The sequence below is a fragment of the Chrysochloris asiatica genome, unplaced genomic scaffold, assembly GCF_000296735.1.
Source record: "Chrysochloris asiatica unplaced genomic scaffold, ChrAsi1.0 scaffold00009, whole genome shotgun sequence".
Taxonomy (NCBI): Eukaryota; Metazoa; Chordata; class Mammalia; order Afrosoricida; family Chrysochloridae; genus Chrysochloris; species Chrysochloris asiatica.
In genome coordinates this window covers 13,312,928-13,332,046 of record NW_006408527.1, presented here as the reverse complement: position 1 = coordinate 13,332,046, position 19,119 = coordinate 13,312,928, and the positions used below count along the sequence as shown (strand labels likewise).

Sequence of the window (19,119 nt, the reverse complement as noted above, 5' to 3'; positions counted from 1 at the left end):
TTTTTTTTTTTTTTTTCAGTCTGTTCATGTACCTGGCCTGGGGGTTGGTTAGTTTCCTGGTTAGGTGTGGAGGCCTAGCTTCCTGCTATTGTTGTTGTTAAGTGCCTCCTAGTTGGTTCGGACCCATAACAACCCGGTATAGGGTTTCTGAGGAGTGGCTGGTGAGTTTAAACTGCCGACCTTGTGGTTCAAGCCGATCTTGCAGTTCAGAGCATTAACCCACAGTGCCATACCAGCTCCCTGCTAGAGTCCTCTTTCTATACAGAAGACAACTACAAAGGTAAATAGACTAGAGGCTTTCATCCTAAACCCTTTGGAAGAAGCAGAATGGCTTGCAGGGCCAAGAGTTTCTAGCTGTGTGGCACAGTACGCTCAGCACTGGACTTTGGAACCACAAGGTTGGCAGTTCAAACCCACCAGATGCTTCTCAGAAACCCTATACAGGGTCAATGTGAGTCAAAACTGACTCAGGGGCACTTACCAACAACAACAATGTTCAAACAAAGCTTGAGGCTATGCTGGGAGAGGCTGGTATCTCTGTGCCTCTCCACCCAGGGCTCACTTAATCCAAGTGACAATTTCTAAACCTACATGGTGCATGGTGCACAGTAATGGCTCATTAAATATTTGCTTAACATGAATCAATTTCTTTGGAACCGTGATGTCTTCTCCCTTTGCTCCAAAGTTCTTCCTAAGTTCCTCTTCGCAAGAGCAAGTTCCATGTCCACTCCTTTTGCTGGATCCTGCTTGCTCACTGTCCCCTGGGTAGTGTTTTAGCTGGACCTTCCATTCTTGTTGTTGTTGTTGTTAAGTGCCGTCGAATCGGTTACGACCCATAGCGACCCTGTACAGGGTTTCCGAGGGTTTAATCCTTATGGGAGTAGAAAGCCTCATCTTTCTCCCGTGGAGCAGTTGGTAGTTTCGAACCGCTGACCTTAAGGTTTGCAGCCCGATTCGTAACCACTACGCTACCAGAGCTCCTTCATTCTAGTGGGTGGCTTTTAGCGTCCTCCTCTTTGAGGACCCAGCACAAGTCATTCACTGCCATGAGTCGATCCCAACTCAGAGTGACCCCATAGGATAGAGTAGAACAGTTCTCTAGCTCTATGGAAGCAGACTGCCTTGTCTTTCTCTCCTGGAGTGCATGGTGGCTTGAATCACTGAACTTGTGGTTAGCAGCCTAATGCTTAACTCACTGTTCCACCAGAGCAAAAACGTGGTGGGCTAAGCATCTCATGGGCTTTCCAGTCCTCTGTTGTCTTTCTGTTCCTGGGGTTGAACAGGTGACATGTGCACAGACACACAAGATGACAGCTGGAATGGGAACAGCCTGGGATGCTTCCCACAGGGGACAGCATCATTATCACACCACGAGCTGGCTGAGAAGGAACAGACGGTGAGTCCTGAGGGGGTCTTAACCTGAAGTTTATGCAAACCGGGAAATTCAATCGGCTGTACAACTTGTCCTACATGAAGCTGCCATAAAAGATGGGTCTCTAGGGGTGGGTTTGGTTGCCATGGAGACAGCCAGTAGGGAGGGGTTAAGGAAGTACACAGCTGTTCATCCAACTAAACTTGAGCCTACTCCTTTTCTTAAAGTAGAACTCTTTTGAGATCATCTTATTTATTCCTCTGATTCTAGGCAGGACAGGCCCCATTCTAGCCCCCAACTATTTCCAGGATTCTGCAACCTCCACCAGCAATCATTGGTCATAATCCTCAAGGAGGATCTTTGTTTGTATATGGGCTTCCTTTGATGGAGGTAACACATTTTGAAGATAAGGGCTGGAGACAAGGAAGTATGTACAGAACTATGCGGTGGATGCCTCATAGGATTCTGATGACAACACGGCTTAAGCAAAAGATCTCCCTCATATCAATGGCTAGAATAGGCAAATGTACTGAAAGACCAAATTTTATTACCAAGGGCAGAAGGGAGTAAGAAAGAGTCACCACTTAGGATTGTATGTCCTTGTTAGTTACAACAGTGAGTTGCTGTTCATGGTGGTGGCAGTTTGGCAATGGGTACTGGTGATGATTGTACAACATGATTAATCTAAGTGGTGTCACTGAATTATTCAAGTGGAAAATGTTGACTTGGCAAACGTGTTACATTTTTCCAACAACAACAACAAAAAAGATCTATGCCAATGCCAAGGAATTTGGTTGATAGAGTTGAGGAAAAGCAGATGAAGTTGATTCCTCTTCAGTTACTTTCAATGACAACAACAATCAAAATTACTTTAAACAGATTATGCATTTGGGGCAATGTCATCGAAATAAGGTTGCACCCTTTCTATCAGGTGGCACACATGGTTGACTTTTCCCATTTTTTTATGATGTTTGTTTACTAGTTTTCTTCACTATAAAGCTACTGTTGCCATTAACACAGTATTTTGTGGGGAAATGCCTTGAGACTATGTAAATATTCTGTTTCTCATCATAACTTTCTCCCACTAATTTTAGCATCCATTGATCATTCTTGCCTGAGACAAAATTAACTGTGAAGGCCGCCAAATTTGCTCTATTTTCATGTTTCCTTCTGCACTTACTAGTTGGAATTCCAGTGTAAGTAAGAGCCTTCCCTCACTCCCATTTTTAATTTATCTACTTACTTATGTGAACCGTAAGGGTGGTGGATTCTTACTTTATTCTGTGGGTTATACTCCATGATTGTCAATTTTTTTGTTGCTATATTACCCAACATTTGGCCATTGGGGGTTTGTACCCTTTTGATACGTTCTCAGTATTTTTTTTTAGGGCTCCTTACAAAAAAACACATACCCTGAATTTAATCATGAGGAAACACCAGACAAATACAAATCAATCGAGGGATAGGCTGCAAAAGAAATGGCCAGCACTTTTCTTAAGTGTCAGGGGTATGAAAGACAAAGGAAGAGGGAGGATTAACAGACAAAGGTGGTAAAATGTAAGGCACCATCCTGGAGCAGAGCAAGGACATCGGGTAAAATGGAACAAGGCATGTATATTAGATGGTAGTATTGTATCAATGCTAATTTCCTCATTTTGATAATTGTTCTGTGGTTATGTAAGATGTTAATTTCGGAGCATCTGGGTGAAGGGTATAGGCTCATTTTCTGTGCTATTTTTGTACCTTTTTATAAGTTTGAAACTATTTTAAAAGATGAAAAGTTAAAAAAAGAAAAAGAAAAATGACTTACAGGGAAAGGAGGATAGGCTTGGGGAGAAGATGCAAAAATGAAAAGAAAATGCTTTCAGATAATAGTGACTAAGAAGGGCTTGCAAAGTTCCAGGCTTGGACATGCCCTTCCATGTGTTCTCTTGAGTAACTTTAGGAGACAGCATGGATTTGTCTCTCTCAGAAGACACTCTTTCATTTCTCAAAAGCCTCTACTTGAAAAACACCAGCAGGAGATACCACTGCTTGGGGCATCAGACTCCTGCTGATATGTTCACTGAGAAAATCAATTACAGCCTAATTGCCTCAGGGGGTTAATTAACCACCCTGTAGCTTGGGTGTCCTCTGTGAACAGCACAGACTGTCAGTCCCTGGTCAGCGAGCAAGGCCATGGCAGAGGTACCCTATTGTGAAGGGGTCCCAGCCTGTTGGAACATCAGCAGGGCAGCAGCTGGGGTGGGTGGAGGTGGGAGGTGCTGACAGAGGTGACCCTCTGCCTAATTTAAACTCCATCACACTACAGATGCACAGGGAAGTAGAGACGACCATCGTCATATTAAGAATTAGACCGTGCACAGTGCTAGATTACCCAATAAGCCAAGCCAGCATGGGCTTACTTGTGTTTATTTACTAATCTGTCCTGAACAGTTTCAACATTTTGTCACCACATCGAAGATCCTGCTTCTGAGTATGGCTGGCATCTGTGCATGCCTACAAATCAAAGCTTCTTTTCAAATATACAGTCCCTGACAGCAACAGTACACTCAGTAAGCAAGGTAGGCATGGGCTTGCTCGTGCTTATTTACTAATCTGTATGAACAGTTTTACATGGTTTTCACCACGTCTTAGAAATCCATGTGAAACTGTTCACTACAGATTAGTGAGTAAGCACCAGCAAGTCTGTACTCACTTTTTGGGTAGTCTATTCCTGATTGAATGATCCATGTGAAACTGTTCACTACAGATTAATGAGTAAGCACCAGCAAGTCTGTACTCACTTTTTGGGTAGTCTACTCCTGATTGAATGTTCTCAAGGCAGGAGTTGGCAGAAACCACAAGAATCAGAGACAAGGCACGGAGCCCAGGGCAGCTCAGGGAGCTATCTTAGGACAGGAGCAGGGCCACCACCGGCAGCCCTAGCAAACATTGTGTTCCAGCACTATAAAGACAGAGGAGGTATCTAATGGTGCCACACTGACCAATCTTTGAGAGGCAGTGTCTACATCAACTTGGATGAATGTGAAATGTATAAACACTTTTCCACAGTGCTGTACCTTCCCAAGGATCTATGGCCATATGGATGGATTTACACTTATCTTGTCTTAAAAACAAAAAACACAAAAACAAAAAATAGTTGCGAGGTGTTCATTCCAACTCACGACGATTCCATGTGTGTCAAAATAGAACTGTGCTCCACAGCACCTTTAAGGGATGATTTTGAGAAGTCGGCCTCTCCTCCAAGCCACCTCTGGGCGGACTTGAACTGGCAACCTTTTGGCTTATGCCACCCAGGGACTCCTACCTGGGTTATACCAGCTAGGAAAGGTTAGGATATGAAGGATGGAGATTTTATGGTACTGGGGGAAACTATGGAGAATTTTTAAATGGTATTATAAAGAAAATAATTATGAGCTCAAATACTGGCTGGGTCACTTATCAGCTGTGTGAATTTAGGCAAGTTACTCAGCTTCTCTGAGCCTCATTTCCTTCACCTGTAAAATGGAGATTAAAAAATTCTTAGCTCTCAGGGTTGTGAAGATTAAATGAGACAGGGTATGGCAGAGTCAGTGAATACAAACTTTTCTTCAAATAACCCACCTGCCAGCAAGGTGCATATTAAAAATATCCATTTGATCTTGAGCTTTTTGAAAAACTGAGCTGAAGGTTCTGTACAATTATAGGAAAGTTCTGAAAGTTTTCCAGTACTCTGTGTGTCATCGATTAGAACCAGACTTGCTTGCTTTCTTTCTCATTTTTTTGGTGTCAGCTTTTCTCTGAAAGTTTGGCAGCATTTACCAGTAAAGCCATCTGGTCCCAGATTTGTTTTTTTAACTTTTTATTATAAATCAAGGGAAGGTTTAGAGACAAGATCGTCAGTTTTACAATCAACAAATCATACATTTCATTGTTTCATCTCAGTGATTTCAGAATTGGGAAGACCAAAGCAGGGAAAGAAACAGTGTATGCATTCTGGGAAGAGGCAGAAGAGTTACCTGCCAGCCTTTATTCCTACCTTTTTGTCTGATCACTATAAAGAATGTATGACTTGTTTCAAAGCACAATTGATGGTGAAAAGGAAGCCTTGAAGTGTGATGACCATACAGAGGAACCAAAGTTAAATACAATTATTCTCCTCTCAGGTCATTCATCCCAAGCAGCTGCATTTTTACCCACATCATTCATTCATCTTTCTTTGCAATTTGCTGTTCAGGAAACATTTTTTTACCCTTTCCCCTCAGGATAATTACCTATTTCTTTCCATTCAATTGCATAAACAAATTGGGACAGAGCGTGAACCCTGGGCAATAGCTTGGCAGCTACCTTAGTTACCTGCCTGCCTAACTTTCTCCTTCTGTTTTCAACTGCCACTTTGAGCTTCTGAAATCACAATTCTGCTGAGAAAAGCTCTGAAAGGTTACCCACCATGGAGTGAATTTCCTGTCCCCATCTGGCTTGGCTGGCCTGGCAGGAAGACTGGGCTGGTTCTGTGTACACACAGACATGCAGTGTGGATGCGCTTTGGAGCACTTGCTGTTTACACACTGAGTTACACACAAGAGCCTGCATACACCCTCACATGATATGCATCTATGCAAAAATTCTTCTACAAAGACTCCCCAAGGCATACTCTTCTCCCAACTAGGGGTTGGCTCCTGGCTGCCTCCTCTCTCTCTTTCTGAGAACCTGGTGACTTACCTCGGTGATCTGAGGATTGGAGCACTTGACGTTGTGGCTGGACCAGTCGAGCCATGGGCTGGAGGGGCTGGTACAGTGCTGGTGGAGGGTACACCTACGCTCACCGCTGCACCAGCCGCACTCAAACTTCCGGTCCGCTTTTAGGCAGAGGCCGCAGCTCTCCCGCTGGGCGGCACACTTGTAGAGGTGAACTGCAAAGAGAGGGACAGTCACCCGTGGCATGGGTAGGGATTCTCACAACTCACCTACCCTCTTCTTGCAGGCATGATGGAAACTGTCCCCCACCATAGGTAACACCGCTGATCATGAGTATCATTGCAAGAATAATTTATAGTCAATTATTTGTGGCGCTGTGGGTTAATGCGCTGGACTGCAAAGTCTGTTCTAACTGCATGGTTGGTGGTTCAAGTTCATCAGCTGCTCCTCGGAAACCCATACAGGGTCGCTATGGGTCGGAACAGACTCGATGGCACTTAACAACAACAACAACAATAATACTAAGCGTTGCTGCTTGTGCCATCAAGTCGCTTCTGACTCACATGGACCTTATATAGGATTTCCAAGGAATGACTGGTGGGTTTGAACTTTCAACCTGTGGTTAGCAGTCCATTGCTGATCGTACAGCACCGCAGCAGGACTCCTTAGTCTCTTGAAGTGTGGTGAGCCATGTGGTTCTTAGCAGGGTGGCATGGGTGGGATGGAGTCAAGGATTAAGACCTGGGGGAAGGGATTCAAATCCCATGGTGATTTGCCAGTGGGCTGTGAAAGTAGGCAGGTGTGACTCATTCCTGGCTCTATCTCTTCCCATCTGAATCTCGGCATATTTTTTAACCTCTTTGGGTCTCGGTTTGCTCATCTATAACAGGGGAATAGCAATAGGACAGGTGGTCATTTAAAGACGCTGAAGAAAATCATATTCCATAAGAGTGCTTTCTGGAGATTGAATCAGATCATGGCCTTAAATGTGGTCTCACCACTACTTAGCAATGTGACAAATTACTTAACCTCCCTGAGTCTTGTCCACTTAATCTATAAAATGGTGCTGCTGATAATTGTTGGTTGTGAGGTTTGAATGAGATGTTCTATTGTTAACAGGCACCATGCCTATTGGAGTTCTGCTGTAGCATTTTGGGTTAATGCGCTGGACTGCAAGGTCAGTTTGAACCACAAGTTCGGTGGTTCAAGTTCACCAGCTGCTCCGTGGTGGGTTGCTATGGGTCGGAACTGACTTGATGATACTTAACAACAACAACAACATGTCTATTAGACAATTGATGCTCTGCATATGGTTGTTATCTTTCCTTTGACCTTAAACCACATTCTTATACTTCTCTCTTACTCTCACATCTGGTTTTTATACTTCTGTCTCTCTTACTCTCACATCTGGTTCTTATACTTCTGTCTCTCTTACTCTCACATCTGGTTCTTATTGTAAAAGGTAGGACTGACTCGCCCCCACCTCCCACCTTTTGCAGGTAAATACGCAAATAAGCAGCTTAAAGAAAGATTTAAACTGGCACCCTGAAACTCCCATTTTTTATGTTGCTAATTTATAAACCTTGAGAAGTTAAAGTAAGGTTGCTGGACACACTGGGAATTGCATGGATGTAGGAGAGGAGTCTCAGGGTGGCGCAGATGCTTAAGCACTCAGCTACTAACTGAAAGTCAGGCAATCTACTTCTGAAAAACCACAGTTGTTGAAAACCTTACCAAGCACACAGCTCTATTCGGACTCAAGGCGCAGGGGTTGGGGACAGGATCAGACTCAATATGAACTGGGTTTTATTATTTTGGTTTTGGGGAGATGAATCAGCTTGGGTTTAAAGGAAGGTCAGGCAGCTGACATCAGGAAGTGTAACTGACAAGGAAAACATAGTGAGCACTTTCCTATTTGGAGTCCCTATGGATGAAGAATGTGTCCCCAGAGAGGATAAACTGGCTACTTACAGATCACATTTGGAGTCTGCGATCCCTTGACCTTTGCTTTGGTGTCTTACTGAGTAAAAGTCCTTGTCAGACCAATAGTGGAACTGTGTTTGTGAGCCTGGGGTTTGTTTTTTTTTTTAGTTCCTTTTTTGTTGTGTTTTTAAACTCAAGAGTCCTATGTAGTCTGACTCCAGAAGCAAAATACTAGCAAAGTAAATATTCAACTCTTCTGGTTAAGTAGACAAAAGCTTTCAGGACAGGAGGCCAGGTACAAGCCTTAGGGGAGAGGGCAGACATTTTATTCCTGGTGTGGCACTCTGGGTTAAAGTGCAGGACTGCAAAGTCAGATTGAACCATAAGGTCCACAGTTTAAGCTCACCAGCTGCTCCTAGAAAACCTTATACAGGGTTGCTATGGGTCAGAACCCATTTGACAGCAGTTCACAACATAGGACTTTATCCTTTCTTTCCGCTCTGTCAAACATCCCTCAATTCCAGTTTCAAGGACTCTAAATATCTTCAAACCTAGGGCTCCTCAAGGTAGAGGGCAGAAACCTGGGACTTCTAAAATTAACAAGGACACACAAACATCTATCAATATTTGCCTAGTGGTTCACAGTCCTTGGTTTATCTGGTCCTCATGATGACCCTGTAGTGGTCATCCAGCTCTGCATTTCACAGTTGAGAACCTGTAAGGGTAGAGAGGTAATGAGCCCAAGTTCCCATGGCTACAGTGAAAAAACAAGGATTTGAACCGGTCTGTTGAGATCAGAACCTGAGTACCGTCTCCATTCAACACAGTTTAAAGCCCACGGTTGTGATCAGGTTCTGAGCAGTATGAAAGTATGAAGATCAGGCTGCCGGAGCACTTAAGGAACTTCTAAAAAACTGTGGAGAGGTTTCTGATGTGACAGCTTGGAGGTGGCTGTTTTTCTCTAAGCTCCAGGTGCAAAGGCAACCTCTGGGAACTAAGCCCAGATCCCTAGTAGGGGAAATGTCTCCTTGCTCTTAGCAGAGAGAAAATTTGGCCTGGATATGAGAAGAGATAGAAAAATAAAATCTCCTTGGCTTAGTTTCTTTCTCCCAGCCCCAGGAGCAAACTCTAGAGGGAGTAGCTGGGACAAGGAACTGCAGGTGGAGGACTTGCTCATCTACCTCAACTTCCATCCTCTCTCTGTGCCCATGGAGTTTCCTCAGGATGAAGGAGAGGCTTATGACAACCTTGTTGTTGTTGTTAAGTGTTGTCAAGTTGGTTCTGACTCTGTATAGAGTTCCTGAGGAGTAGCTGATGAGTTTGAACCACTGACCTTGTGGTTCAAACTGACCTTGCGGTCCAGTGCTTTATCCCTCAGCACCATACCAGGACTCCAAGACTCGGGAAAGGGAGTTCAAATCCCATATTGATTTGATATGGGCTGTGAAAGTAGGCTGGCATGACTTAAATCCTGGCTTTATCTCTTCCCAGCTGAATCCCCACGTATTTCTTAACCTCTTTGGGTCTCCATTTCCTCACCTATAACAGGGGGTTAGCAATAGGATAGCTCTCTCAGTGTTCTGATGCTTAGCCCATAGTGAGCACTCATCAAATCTGAATGATTTTGATTATTTTTGAGAGCAGGGGCTGAGGTCAGTACCTAGCAGGCACGGAGGAGGAGCTCCACATGTGTTTCTAGGGCCATGAGTGAAGGTTACCTTCATGGAGTGCCCCCTCCTGCTTCTGCCCAGCACCCCTTCCTGAGCTGCTTTGGTGCAGATGTGAGCTGGGGTCTGTGGACTGGCTTCTCCTGTCCACCTCAAGACCAGGAAAGCAGCCTCATAAACCTTCTTTGTGCAGTGACTGGGGCCAAGTCAAGGGAACAAGAGCCTGATTGGAAATAATATCTCCATTTTCAGGGAAGCTGGCCCAACTTCCCTGCCTGCTGTTCTCCTAGGTCAGGTTCCAGAGATACTTCAAAGCCTTCAGGAGCCAAAGAATAAGGTAGATGAGCCGGCAGCTGCCCGCCTGCCTGGCGGATGCTCTGGTTGTAATAAAACAGGACTCCCAACAGGACTCCTTTGATGGCTCCAAATGTTGGTTTAGGAGCCTCTGAAGTGCTCTGCTGACAGAAGGAGTGTATTATTCATGATGCAGCAGCCACTGGCTCTGATCCCTCCAGTCCTAGTCTTTCCCAGGGTCAAGAAGAGATCAAAACTGTACCCGGAAGTGGCCACTTACTTACCTTTCAGATCCTGAGGGTTGTCAATGATGAAATTGCCATTCCAGACTACAGCGAAGTCCACGGCCAGGTTGCTAATGTCCATCCCATCGTACTGGTACTGCAGGGGGAGGGGCAGAGGCACATGGCCGTGAGGCTCTAGCATGTGAGTTGGGTGTGCTGCTAGTGTCTTGGGGACCAAGAAAAACACCACAGACTCTGGTTCCCTCTGAGCTGAGAGAGGCGCAGGAAAGAATCAGGGGAACCCCATGGGCTGCTTAAATGGTCTCTATAATGCGTGTCCTCTAACTTATGGTCACTAATATGACCATGATCCAGCCCGAACCCCTGAGCTTTACAGTCAGGGCCTTCTACAATGGAATCCAAATCAACCTCTTGAATCTTCCCATCTACTACTACTACCTGTGTAGCCAAACACGCCTGTAAGGTCCTCTCTGTGTTCAGTTATGTCTCATGAGGGATGTCTCCCCATCCTTTTAATCCACCCTTTTCCTTCTCATCAGGTTCAGACCCACCTTCACCAGGGGTCCCGACCTCCCTGACAAGCCTCCTCTCACGTCACTGTTGTACGTACAGTGCAGCCCTTCCCATGAGCTGCTTGCATCTTTTCATGTGCAAGTCTACTCATCCTAGAAAGCCTCTATGTATCTGGAGGCCAAGCCGATGCCCTTTTACTGCTCTGCAAACCCCACAGAGCCTCGAGCAGAGCCCATGTGAAACAAGCAGCTGTTGAATGGTCGCTGTGGTGGGCATCTCTCACTACACACATGAGCCTGACTTTGGTCAACACTGTACTCAGGAAAATGCCCCCAGCTTTCTGGGCATAGATCTGATCAGCTCTCCCATGAAAGACCTCAAGCTGTGGCTGAGAGTCAACTTTCTTTGTCATGCTGACCCCATACAGGACTTTGAAACCCTTTGCATACTGCAGAAATGACTCTTTCCAGTGGTCCAGTGCCCTGCACCTCTGCGAAGGAGACCCCAGGGAATCCTCTCAATGGGGATGGGACCAGCTCTGGCCACTTAGCACTTGAGGGCATATCACTGTCAGCCCTCCTGCCCCCAGCCCTTCCTGTGCCTTTCCTCCCTTTGTTGTGTTCCGGTCCGTTTCTCTTCTCACCTTCCCCTTGTTCTTGGCAATCTTCCACCGATTACAAATTCTATCAAGAGCCTGTGACCTGGGAATCTGACAGCTCCCTGATAAGAGGCCCAGATTCTCTTATCTCTCCAAGCGAATTAGCTTCCCTCAACACCTTTGTCACGTCACCCTCCCCCGCCCCCTACTTCCCACATCTCCATGCTGACCCCCCACAGTCAGAGACAAGGACTTGGCAGACAAAAAAGAGATCTTCTCTGGACTAGTATTATAATTAAACACCTCATGGCTTTCTGTCTGCCATTTGGAATTGGCTTAACCCTTGCTGCTCTTGAAATCCTCTGCTTCCTCCTTTTCTATCCTCCCACCTCACCTCATCCCATCCTGACTGCAGTCTGTCTCTCCCGCCCAGTGCCTCCTGGGTAGCACCACCAGTTTAGCCACACTCTGAATGGTGACTGGATTTTGGGGAGAGTTGACTCTTTGGTTGAAGAATCACCAAAAGCAAAGAAAGATGTACTCTTTACACTTCAAGAAGGGCGCAAAGCTCTTCATTTCGGTCATGAGGGTCCTCAGCATAAATGGCCCCCTCTGACAGCATTAACCTTCTCAGTTTGGCTGACAGGTCTGAGGTGCCTGAATACTCCCCTGTCCCTGAGGATGTGGGGTCAGTCTGTCGACCCAGAAAGTTCTAGATGCTTGGGCGCGTCAGACTGAGGCCTGTGTGTTGCAGTGGGTATGAGAGAAAGCCAAGCCTCAGCCGGCGCCCGAGTCCTCTTACCGAACTGTTCTGACACTGGACACTGGAGCTGTTGAAGCGCAGGGCGGGCACTCGATGGACGGTTCCTTGGATGCTGAGGACGCATTCATAACCCCGCTGGCCAGACTGAGGCTGGGGCAGGTTTCGGGCCTTAAGAGTGATGGGTTTTACTTCTCCAACGGGTATCAGGATCTCCTCTGTGGGTACAAGCTGGGGACAGTCCTAGAGGAGCAAGCAGAGAGGCTCTATCTGTCCTTGGCTCACACCTTCCTTCTTATCTGAGCTAATGTGGGGGCCAGACCTGGATGTGAAGCCAAACCTTGTGTCCAGTGGGCTGCTCATGGGAAGGACATGACCCCATTTATGGGCCTCATGGAGTCAGATGAGAAATTGAAATCTATCTTTTAGCTTTCAGGGCTTGGGTATTGTCATCACCATCTCACAAGCTGTCCTGTATCTGGTGTGTACGTTACAGTTTAGGAATTAATTTTAAAGTACCAGTGTGTCTGGCTGTGGATTTTTATCTCCCGAGACACAGGATAAAAGAGCCTCTACACGCCACCGTCCCCACCCCTGGAGCCCTTGCTCTAGGTTTCATCTTATTACCAGCCCCAGTTCCTCTGCCCCTTGCATTGTCCAATGCCAGAGGCATCTGTTATCGGCAGCGTCAGCTTCCCAGCTTTGACTGCGCAGGGCTTTCCAGGAGGTGGATCAAGCTCTCCCAGCCATGCTCTTAACACTTGCTCTAGCTTTTGATTGCATTTCATTACCAAGCCTTGTGTGAATGCCATGTTACTTTGGAAAACAAAACCCCCCAAAAAGAAAATCTTGGTAAGGAGGAACTATCAGAAGAACTGCAAGACAGAAAGTGAGAAATGGGGATTGGTTTCACTTAGTTTTACTCCAAGATGTTGTTTCCCTGCTGGAAGTCAAATTACCACCTCCAACATCTCTAGTCTCCGCCACCGGCTACTGCCCTCCTTCTCCCTCTTCCTTAGGGAAGACCAAGCCTGGATGCCCCTGGCAGCGAGGATGGAGGATGTGGAAACCACCTGCACATGGAATTGTTTCCTCTCTTCAGGGAAATTCTTTCAGAAGACTCCTCCTTCTCGTCTCCTCCCCATGCCTGGGCAATGGTTCTCAGAGGAAATGTACGAACACATGTGGGGTGGATGGTGTTCCAATGCATGCAGAAGGTGTAAATGGCATTTAAGGGCTAGGTGTCAGGGTTGCTAATTTCCTGCAAGGTATGGGGCAGTTCTAAAAAAGACAACTGTCTCTTTCTTAATGCCAGAGGCAGCCCCTGTTAAGAAAATGTGTATGACAAGGCAATGATTAGCATCATGGGATGACCTTAGACATTTACTTCTCTTCTCTTAACCTCAGTTGTGAGCCCTTCACATGGGACCCCACCTGCCTCTTCCCGCTGCTGTTCTTGCATCTCTCTGTGTAGTTCTGAGGCACCTTCTTCCACTCTTCCAGTCCCTGTGTGGCTCAAACAGTTAAAGTACTTGGCTACTAAGTGAAAGGTGGACGGCGTGAGTCCACCCAGAGGTGTCCTGGAAGAAAGAACTGGCAAGCGACTTCCACTGAAAATCCTATGGAGCATGGTTCTACTCAGACCCAACTGAGAACTGGGATCTTCCTTACTTCTAAACTTCTGGTCTTTTAAACATGTTGTTTCCCTTCACTGACCCATGTCCCCTCTCAACCCCTTTTCAATGGATTACCTCTGCATGGACTTTCAAAACTCAGCTCAGCATCACCTTTTCAGAAAGCACTCCCTGGTCCCTCTGCCTTCAGGGTGGGTTGTGGATATTCTCATAAGTTCACATATAACTCTTAAACTACAGTTCCTTGTTGGTTTGCTTTTCCTCACTGGGTGGTGAGCTCTTTGAGATTTGTTGTTGTTGTTGTTAAGTGGCCTCCAGTTAGTTCTGACTCATAGCGACCCTATAAATAGTTGCCAAGGAACAACTAGCGGGTTTGAACTGCCAACCTCACAGTTAGCAGTCCAGTGCTTTTCCTTCAGCACCATACCAGGACTCCTTGAGAATCCGGTTACATTTTATTTTTCCACATATCCTCAATTTTTATTTCCTTCTAGCTCTAACTTTCTAGATTCTTTAGAGATGAGTGTCAAGCCCTGCCTTCTGGTCATCAAAATACTTGAGAAGATGTTTGAATTCCCAAAAGTTGGGGTTGAAAATGGTTATCGTTTCTCTGTGGCTGCATGAATATGAAAATGGTGTATTGCATTAGGCTGCACAAGACCTTTTTATAGTGTTGAAGAGCAAAGATGTCAGCTTGAGGACTAAGGTGTGCCTGACCCAAGCCATGGTATTTTCAGTTATCTCATATGCATGCGAAAGCTGGACAGAGAATAAGGAAGACCATAGAAGAATTGATGCTTTTGAGTTATGGTGTTAAAGGAGAATATTGAAAGTGCCATGGACTGCCAAAAGAACAAATAGATCAGTGTTGGAAGAAGTGCAGCCAGAGTGCTCCTTGGAGGCCAGGATGGCCAAACTTTGTGTCTCATACTTTAGACATATTGTCAGGAGGGACTAGTCGCTGGAGAAGGATATCATGTTTGGCAATGTGGAGGGTCAGAGCAAAAGAGGAAGACCCCCAGTGAGATGGATTGGCCAAGTGGCAGCATCAATGTATTCAAGCATGGTAACAGTAGTGAAGTTGGCCCAGGACCGGGCAGTGTTTCTGTTGTGCTTTGGGTCGCTATGAGTTGGTATGGACTCAATGGCACCTAACAACAACAACAACAACAACAACAACATATCTGTTAAGGATCACGAGGATTTATGAAAAATTGGGTGTAGAGGAAAAGTCGTATAAAACTCTATCTAGGAGGATCTCCTTGGGCCTCAGGGGGATGGATACTGTGTCTCTGCCTATAGGTCAGCCATGTGTAGGGCACAGAGGCAGACAGGGCTTCCACTAGAGGTAGTTAGTGTAGGGAGGAACTCCGGAGCCCATGAGTCCCGATTAGGAGTTAATCACTCAAGCTGCAGAGACTTGTAAATTGGCTGTTTCATTTTCATATGTTTGTAGCCAGGCAAAAAAAAAATTACAAACCAAAATAAGAAACCCAGGCATGTAATGGAAAAGGAGATACCACTTTCTACAAGAGAGTATAATAAATTAGAATTTTAAATAGGACTAGAAATAAAGCTGAGGTGTAATGGAGTGTGTGTGAGAGAGAGAGGGTAGGTTTTCAGACTCTGAGCCAGTTCATATATTGTAAACAATGACTAGTTGTTTTTCAGCTGTCATGAGTTCAGAGAATAAATTCTAATTTTTGTTATTGTTGTTGTTGTTAAGTACCATAGAGTCATTTCCAATTTATACTGACCAGGTATACGGTTTCCAAGGAGCAGATGGTGGGTTTGAACTGCTGACCTTGTGGTTCACAATTCTACAACATCACACCAGGCACCCCAAATTTGAGTTGTTGTTGTTAGGTGCCATTGAGTCGGTACCGACTCATAGTGACCCTACTCTTTTGCTCTGACCCTCCACCTTACCAAACATGATATCCTTCTCCAGCGACTGGTCCCTCCTGACAATATGGCCGAAGTATGAGAGACAAAGTTTGGTCATCTTGGCCAATGAGCACTCCGGCTGCACCTCTTCCAACACGGATCTGTTTGTTCTTTTGGCAGCCCATGGCACTTTCAATATTCTCCTATAACACCATCACTCAAAAGCATCAATTCTTATACCGTCTTCCTTATTCACTGTCCAGCTTTTACGTACATATGAGGTTATTGAAAATACCATGGGTTGGGTCAGGCACACCTTAGTCTTCAAGCTGACATCTTTGCTCTTCAACACTTTAAAAAGGTCTTGTGTATTCCCACCCCCTCCATATACAGAGTAGATGGGGATGGGAAACTTGGACATTGGCTACCCAAAATGGGGGAGCTACAAAGGCAAGAAGTGACTGGCTTACAAGCTTTCAAGAGGGAACCTAGATTCAGAGGGTGTGAAGGAAGGTAGGATCTCCACTGAGTAGTATCCAATCTGTCTAGGCGGGGCTGATGAAAGGAAATGTGGATGGGTCTCTTGTGATACAACAGTGAATAATTGTTATCAGGACTGCCTGTGAGGGTTGGAAATGTAAAGATAGATGTTTTGTAGCAAGTAGGGGAGTGATTAAGTCTTCAGCCTAGGAGCGGAGGTCCCTGGGACCATCAAGAGAGAAGAGCGGTGAGCGGGACTCTATCCAGAGAAGCAGTGATGCCTGAGATGGAGGCAGAGACGATGACGTGGAGAGATGGAGCAGTTGGGGACACAGAAAGGGAGAGGGGCTCTGTGCTGACAATTGGGGGTCAGGTTTGTAGTGTATACCCTTTGGTTGGTTAATGATGCATGGAGGGGATTGTAACCATAGCAATTAAACAATATACGATAGGATGAATGTAAAACTAATGTTCTCCCATGTAAACTATCACATAATTCACAATAAAACATTAAAAAAGAAAAAAAAAAAAAAGGTCTTGTGCAGCAGATTTGCCTAATGCAATACGTTGTTTGATTTCTTGACTGTTTCTTCCATGAGTGTAGATAGTTAATCCAAGAAGAATGAAGTCCTTGACAACTTCAATATTTTCTCTGTTGATAAGTATGTTGTGTATTAGGGTCTTAAATATACGGTTTTCGGAAGTAATATGTGGAATCCTTTTAACTTGGAAGAGACTTGAGGATCATGAATGGATTTTATGTGTACTTATATGATTTTTTTGATGCTGTTTCAGACAAGTTGAAATTAACTAGATGTAAAGAAAATGATTAAAGTCTTCCCAAATGTCTAAACAGGCTCCCAGTTTGCCCCGGTAGAAAAAGATGTCTTATGTATTTTTTGTTTGTTTGTTTGTTTTTGGCTATTTCTCACAAGCCAGACAGAATAAGATTTCCCCTCTGATCTCTAGGCAAAGGAGAAAAATGGCTGGAGTCCTAGATACATTCTCTTTTTGGGAAATAGGAGAAGATATGGACCTTTTGGGCTGTGAGATGGCTCCAGAGAAAACAGCTTTGGTGGGAACAGAAAGCAGGCATAGGAGAGCTGCTAGCCCAAAATACTGCCAAGTTGTTGGAATTCCAGTGCCTTTGGGGATTGATGAAAGTGCTAGGTTTTGTCAGGGTACAATGAGGCCCCTTTGAACCTGTTTGCTTCTGTGAGTACACATACACTGCCCCCAACACCCCCCCACACACACAAATGGGCACAGTTGTGCAAGTATACACACATTCAGGTTCTTGTCCTAGGAACAAGAAGGCAAAAATTGTAATATGCTTTCCCTTGCAGAACATTAAGACTGATTTTAATATTCTTAATGTACTCATTGTTGCTACTGATCTGCATTGTCTTCAGATTAGGAGCAATCTCTTTAGGTCATCTTTATTGTTACTTCTGCCTCCAGGCCATCTGGCAGCCAGGATTACCTCATTTGCAGCAATCTTGGTTAAATCAAGAGGAGTAGGTGGCCTATGTGGGAATGTCTTAGGGTTGACCTAGTGGGGGAGGGGTAGGCCTGGTACAGGAGGGCAGGGACCCTGGTTTGGGAGACCTAGGAGTCATGGGAGCCAGAACCCACTCTGTTGAGCGGTACTTGACCTGTATTCTGCACTGGGCACCCTTCAGCCTTCTGAAATGATGTCTCCCATGTGGAAGTGGCACTATCTTCACCCACTGGACTTTAAAGAGAGAGAGCAACCAGCCTTCTGGGAAGCTAATTGGATTTATTTGGTTCTCTTTCTTCTGGGACAAGGCGTAAAGAAGCTATTTATGTATCTACCTCTCACCAGGCTGGGTTTAGTTATGGGAGAGATGAACTTTTAAAGCTGAAAGCCATACAAACTCCCATGCACACCTGATTTCTAACACCATGTTAGGCCTGATCAGCCTACAGAGGCAGAGCATCTTCCTCACCCCCCCCCTCCCCCCACCCCTGGATCTGAGATGCTCTGGCCCATACAAACTCCCAGGCACACATGATTTCTAACACCATGCAGGCCTGTCAGCCTGCAGAGGCAGAGACTCTTCCTCACTGCCCCTCTTCTCGTCCCCCCCACCCTGCCCGGGTCTGAGATGCTCTGGGCAATGGAAAAGTCAGACTTATTAACTGAAAAGAGTAGAGAAATGGTCAATGGAAATTCAGTTTCCTTATCTATAAGGTGCCAACAATACCTAACAACCTCAGTCAGAATGAAAAAGGAGTCTGCAAGTCTGTTGTAAAGTGGCTATTGGCTGGATTAGCAGTTGTTGTTAATATCATTACTGCATATGTCCCGTGTGTATATGTCTATATGTGCATTGCTGTTGTTGTGAAGTGCTGTCGAGTCGATTCCGAACCATAGCGACCCTGTATAGGGTTTCCAAGCATGGGGACACTGAAATCGAGTATTCCAACTTCATCAATCCCAGCTTGGGCAATTACCTCTGAATTCTGACCCCTGCATTTATTTGATTTTCATAGAAACTCTGCTCAGCATTTCTGTACCTCAGTTGCTTAATCAGTAATAGAAGCCACTTCATAGAGTAGTTGCTAAGATTAAATGAAATAATATACGTTAAATGCTTAATAAAATCAAAACAAAACAAAACAAATTCATTGCTGTCCAGTTGAGTCCAACTCATGACAACATCCTCATGTGCTGCTGAGTAGAACTGCTCCTTACAGAAGCAGACTGCCAGATCGTTCTTTCACGGTCCCACTGGGTGGGTTTGAACCACCAACCTTAGGTTAGTAGTCAAGTGGAAACATTTTGTACCACCCAAGAACCTTTGCATATATAAGAAGCACTCAATAAATGTCAGCTGTGAGTAGGTTTATGTTTCTATTGCACTTATGGAATTGGTCCATCAGTCCTTTGGAAAGGCGTGGGCAGGTTTACCTTACGTGCTTTTAATCTGTAAATGATGCTGCTGACCCAGTTCTCCATCTCTATGGGCAGTTTCTCCGTCTGTTGGCATGGATCTGTGTTAGCCACCCACAGCCTACCTGTCCCCTAAACCTCCATCACCC

At 45.2% G+C, this 19,119-nt stretch overlaps 1 protein-coding gene across 2 annotated transcripts in view; it reads right to left on the bottom strand.

Moving 5' to 3' along the window:
- The window catches only part of PLXNA2 (plexin A2), a 298,684-nt gene that overhangs the window by 68,631 nt on the left and 210,934 nt on the right, over positions 1-19,119 (bottom strand). For both annotated transcript variants that reach the window (XM_006834051.1, XM_006834052.1), the window contains 3 exons: positions 12,095-12,295; positions 10,221-10,317; positions 6,077-6,267 (listed from right to left, as the gene is read on the bottom strand). In XM_006834051.1, coding sequence (XP_006834114.1) covers positions 6,077-6,267; positions 10,221-10,317; positions 12,095-12,295 — 489 coding nt within the window. The remainder of the gene's footprint in view (positions 1-6,076; positions 6,268-10,220; positions 10,318-12,094; positions 12,296-19,119) is intronic.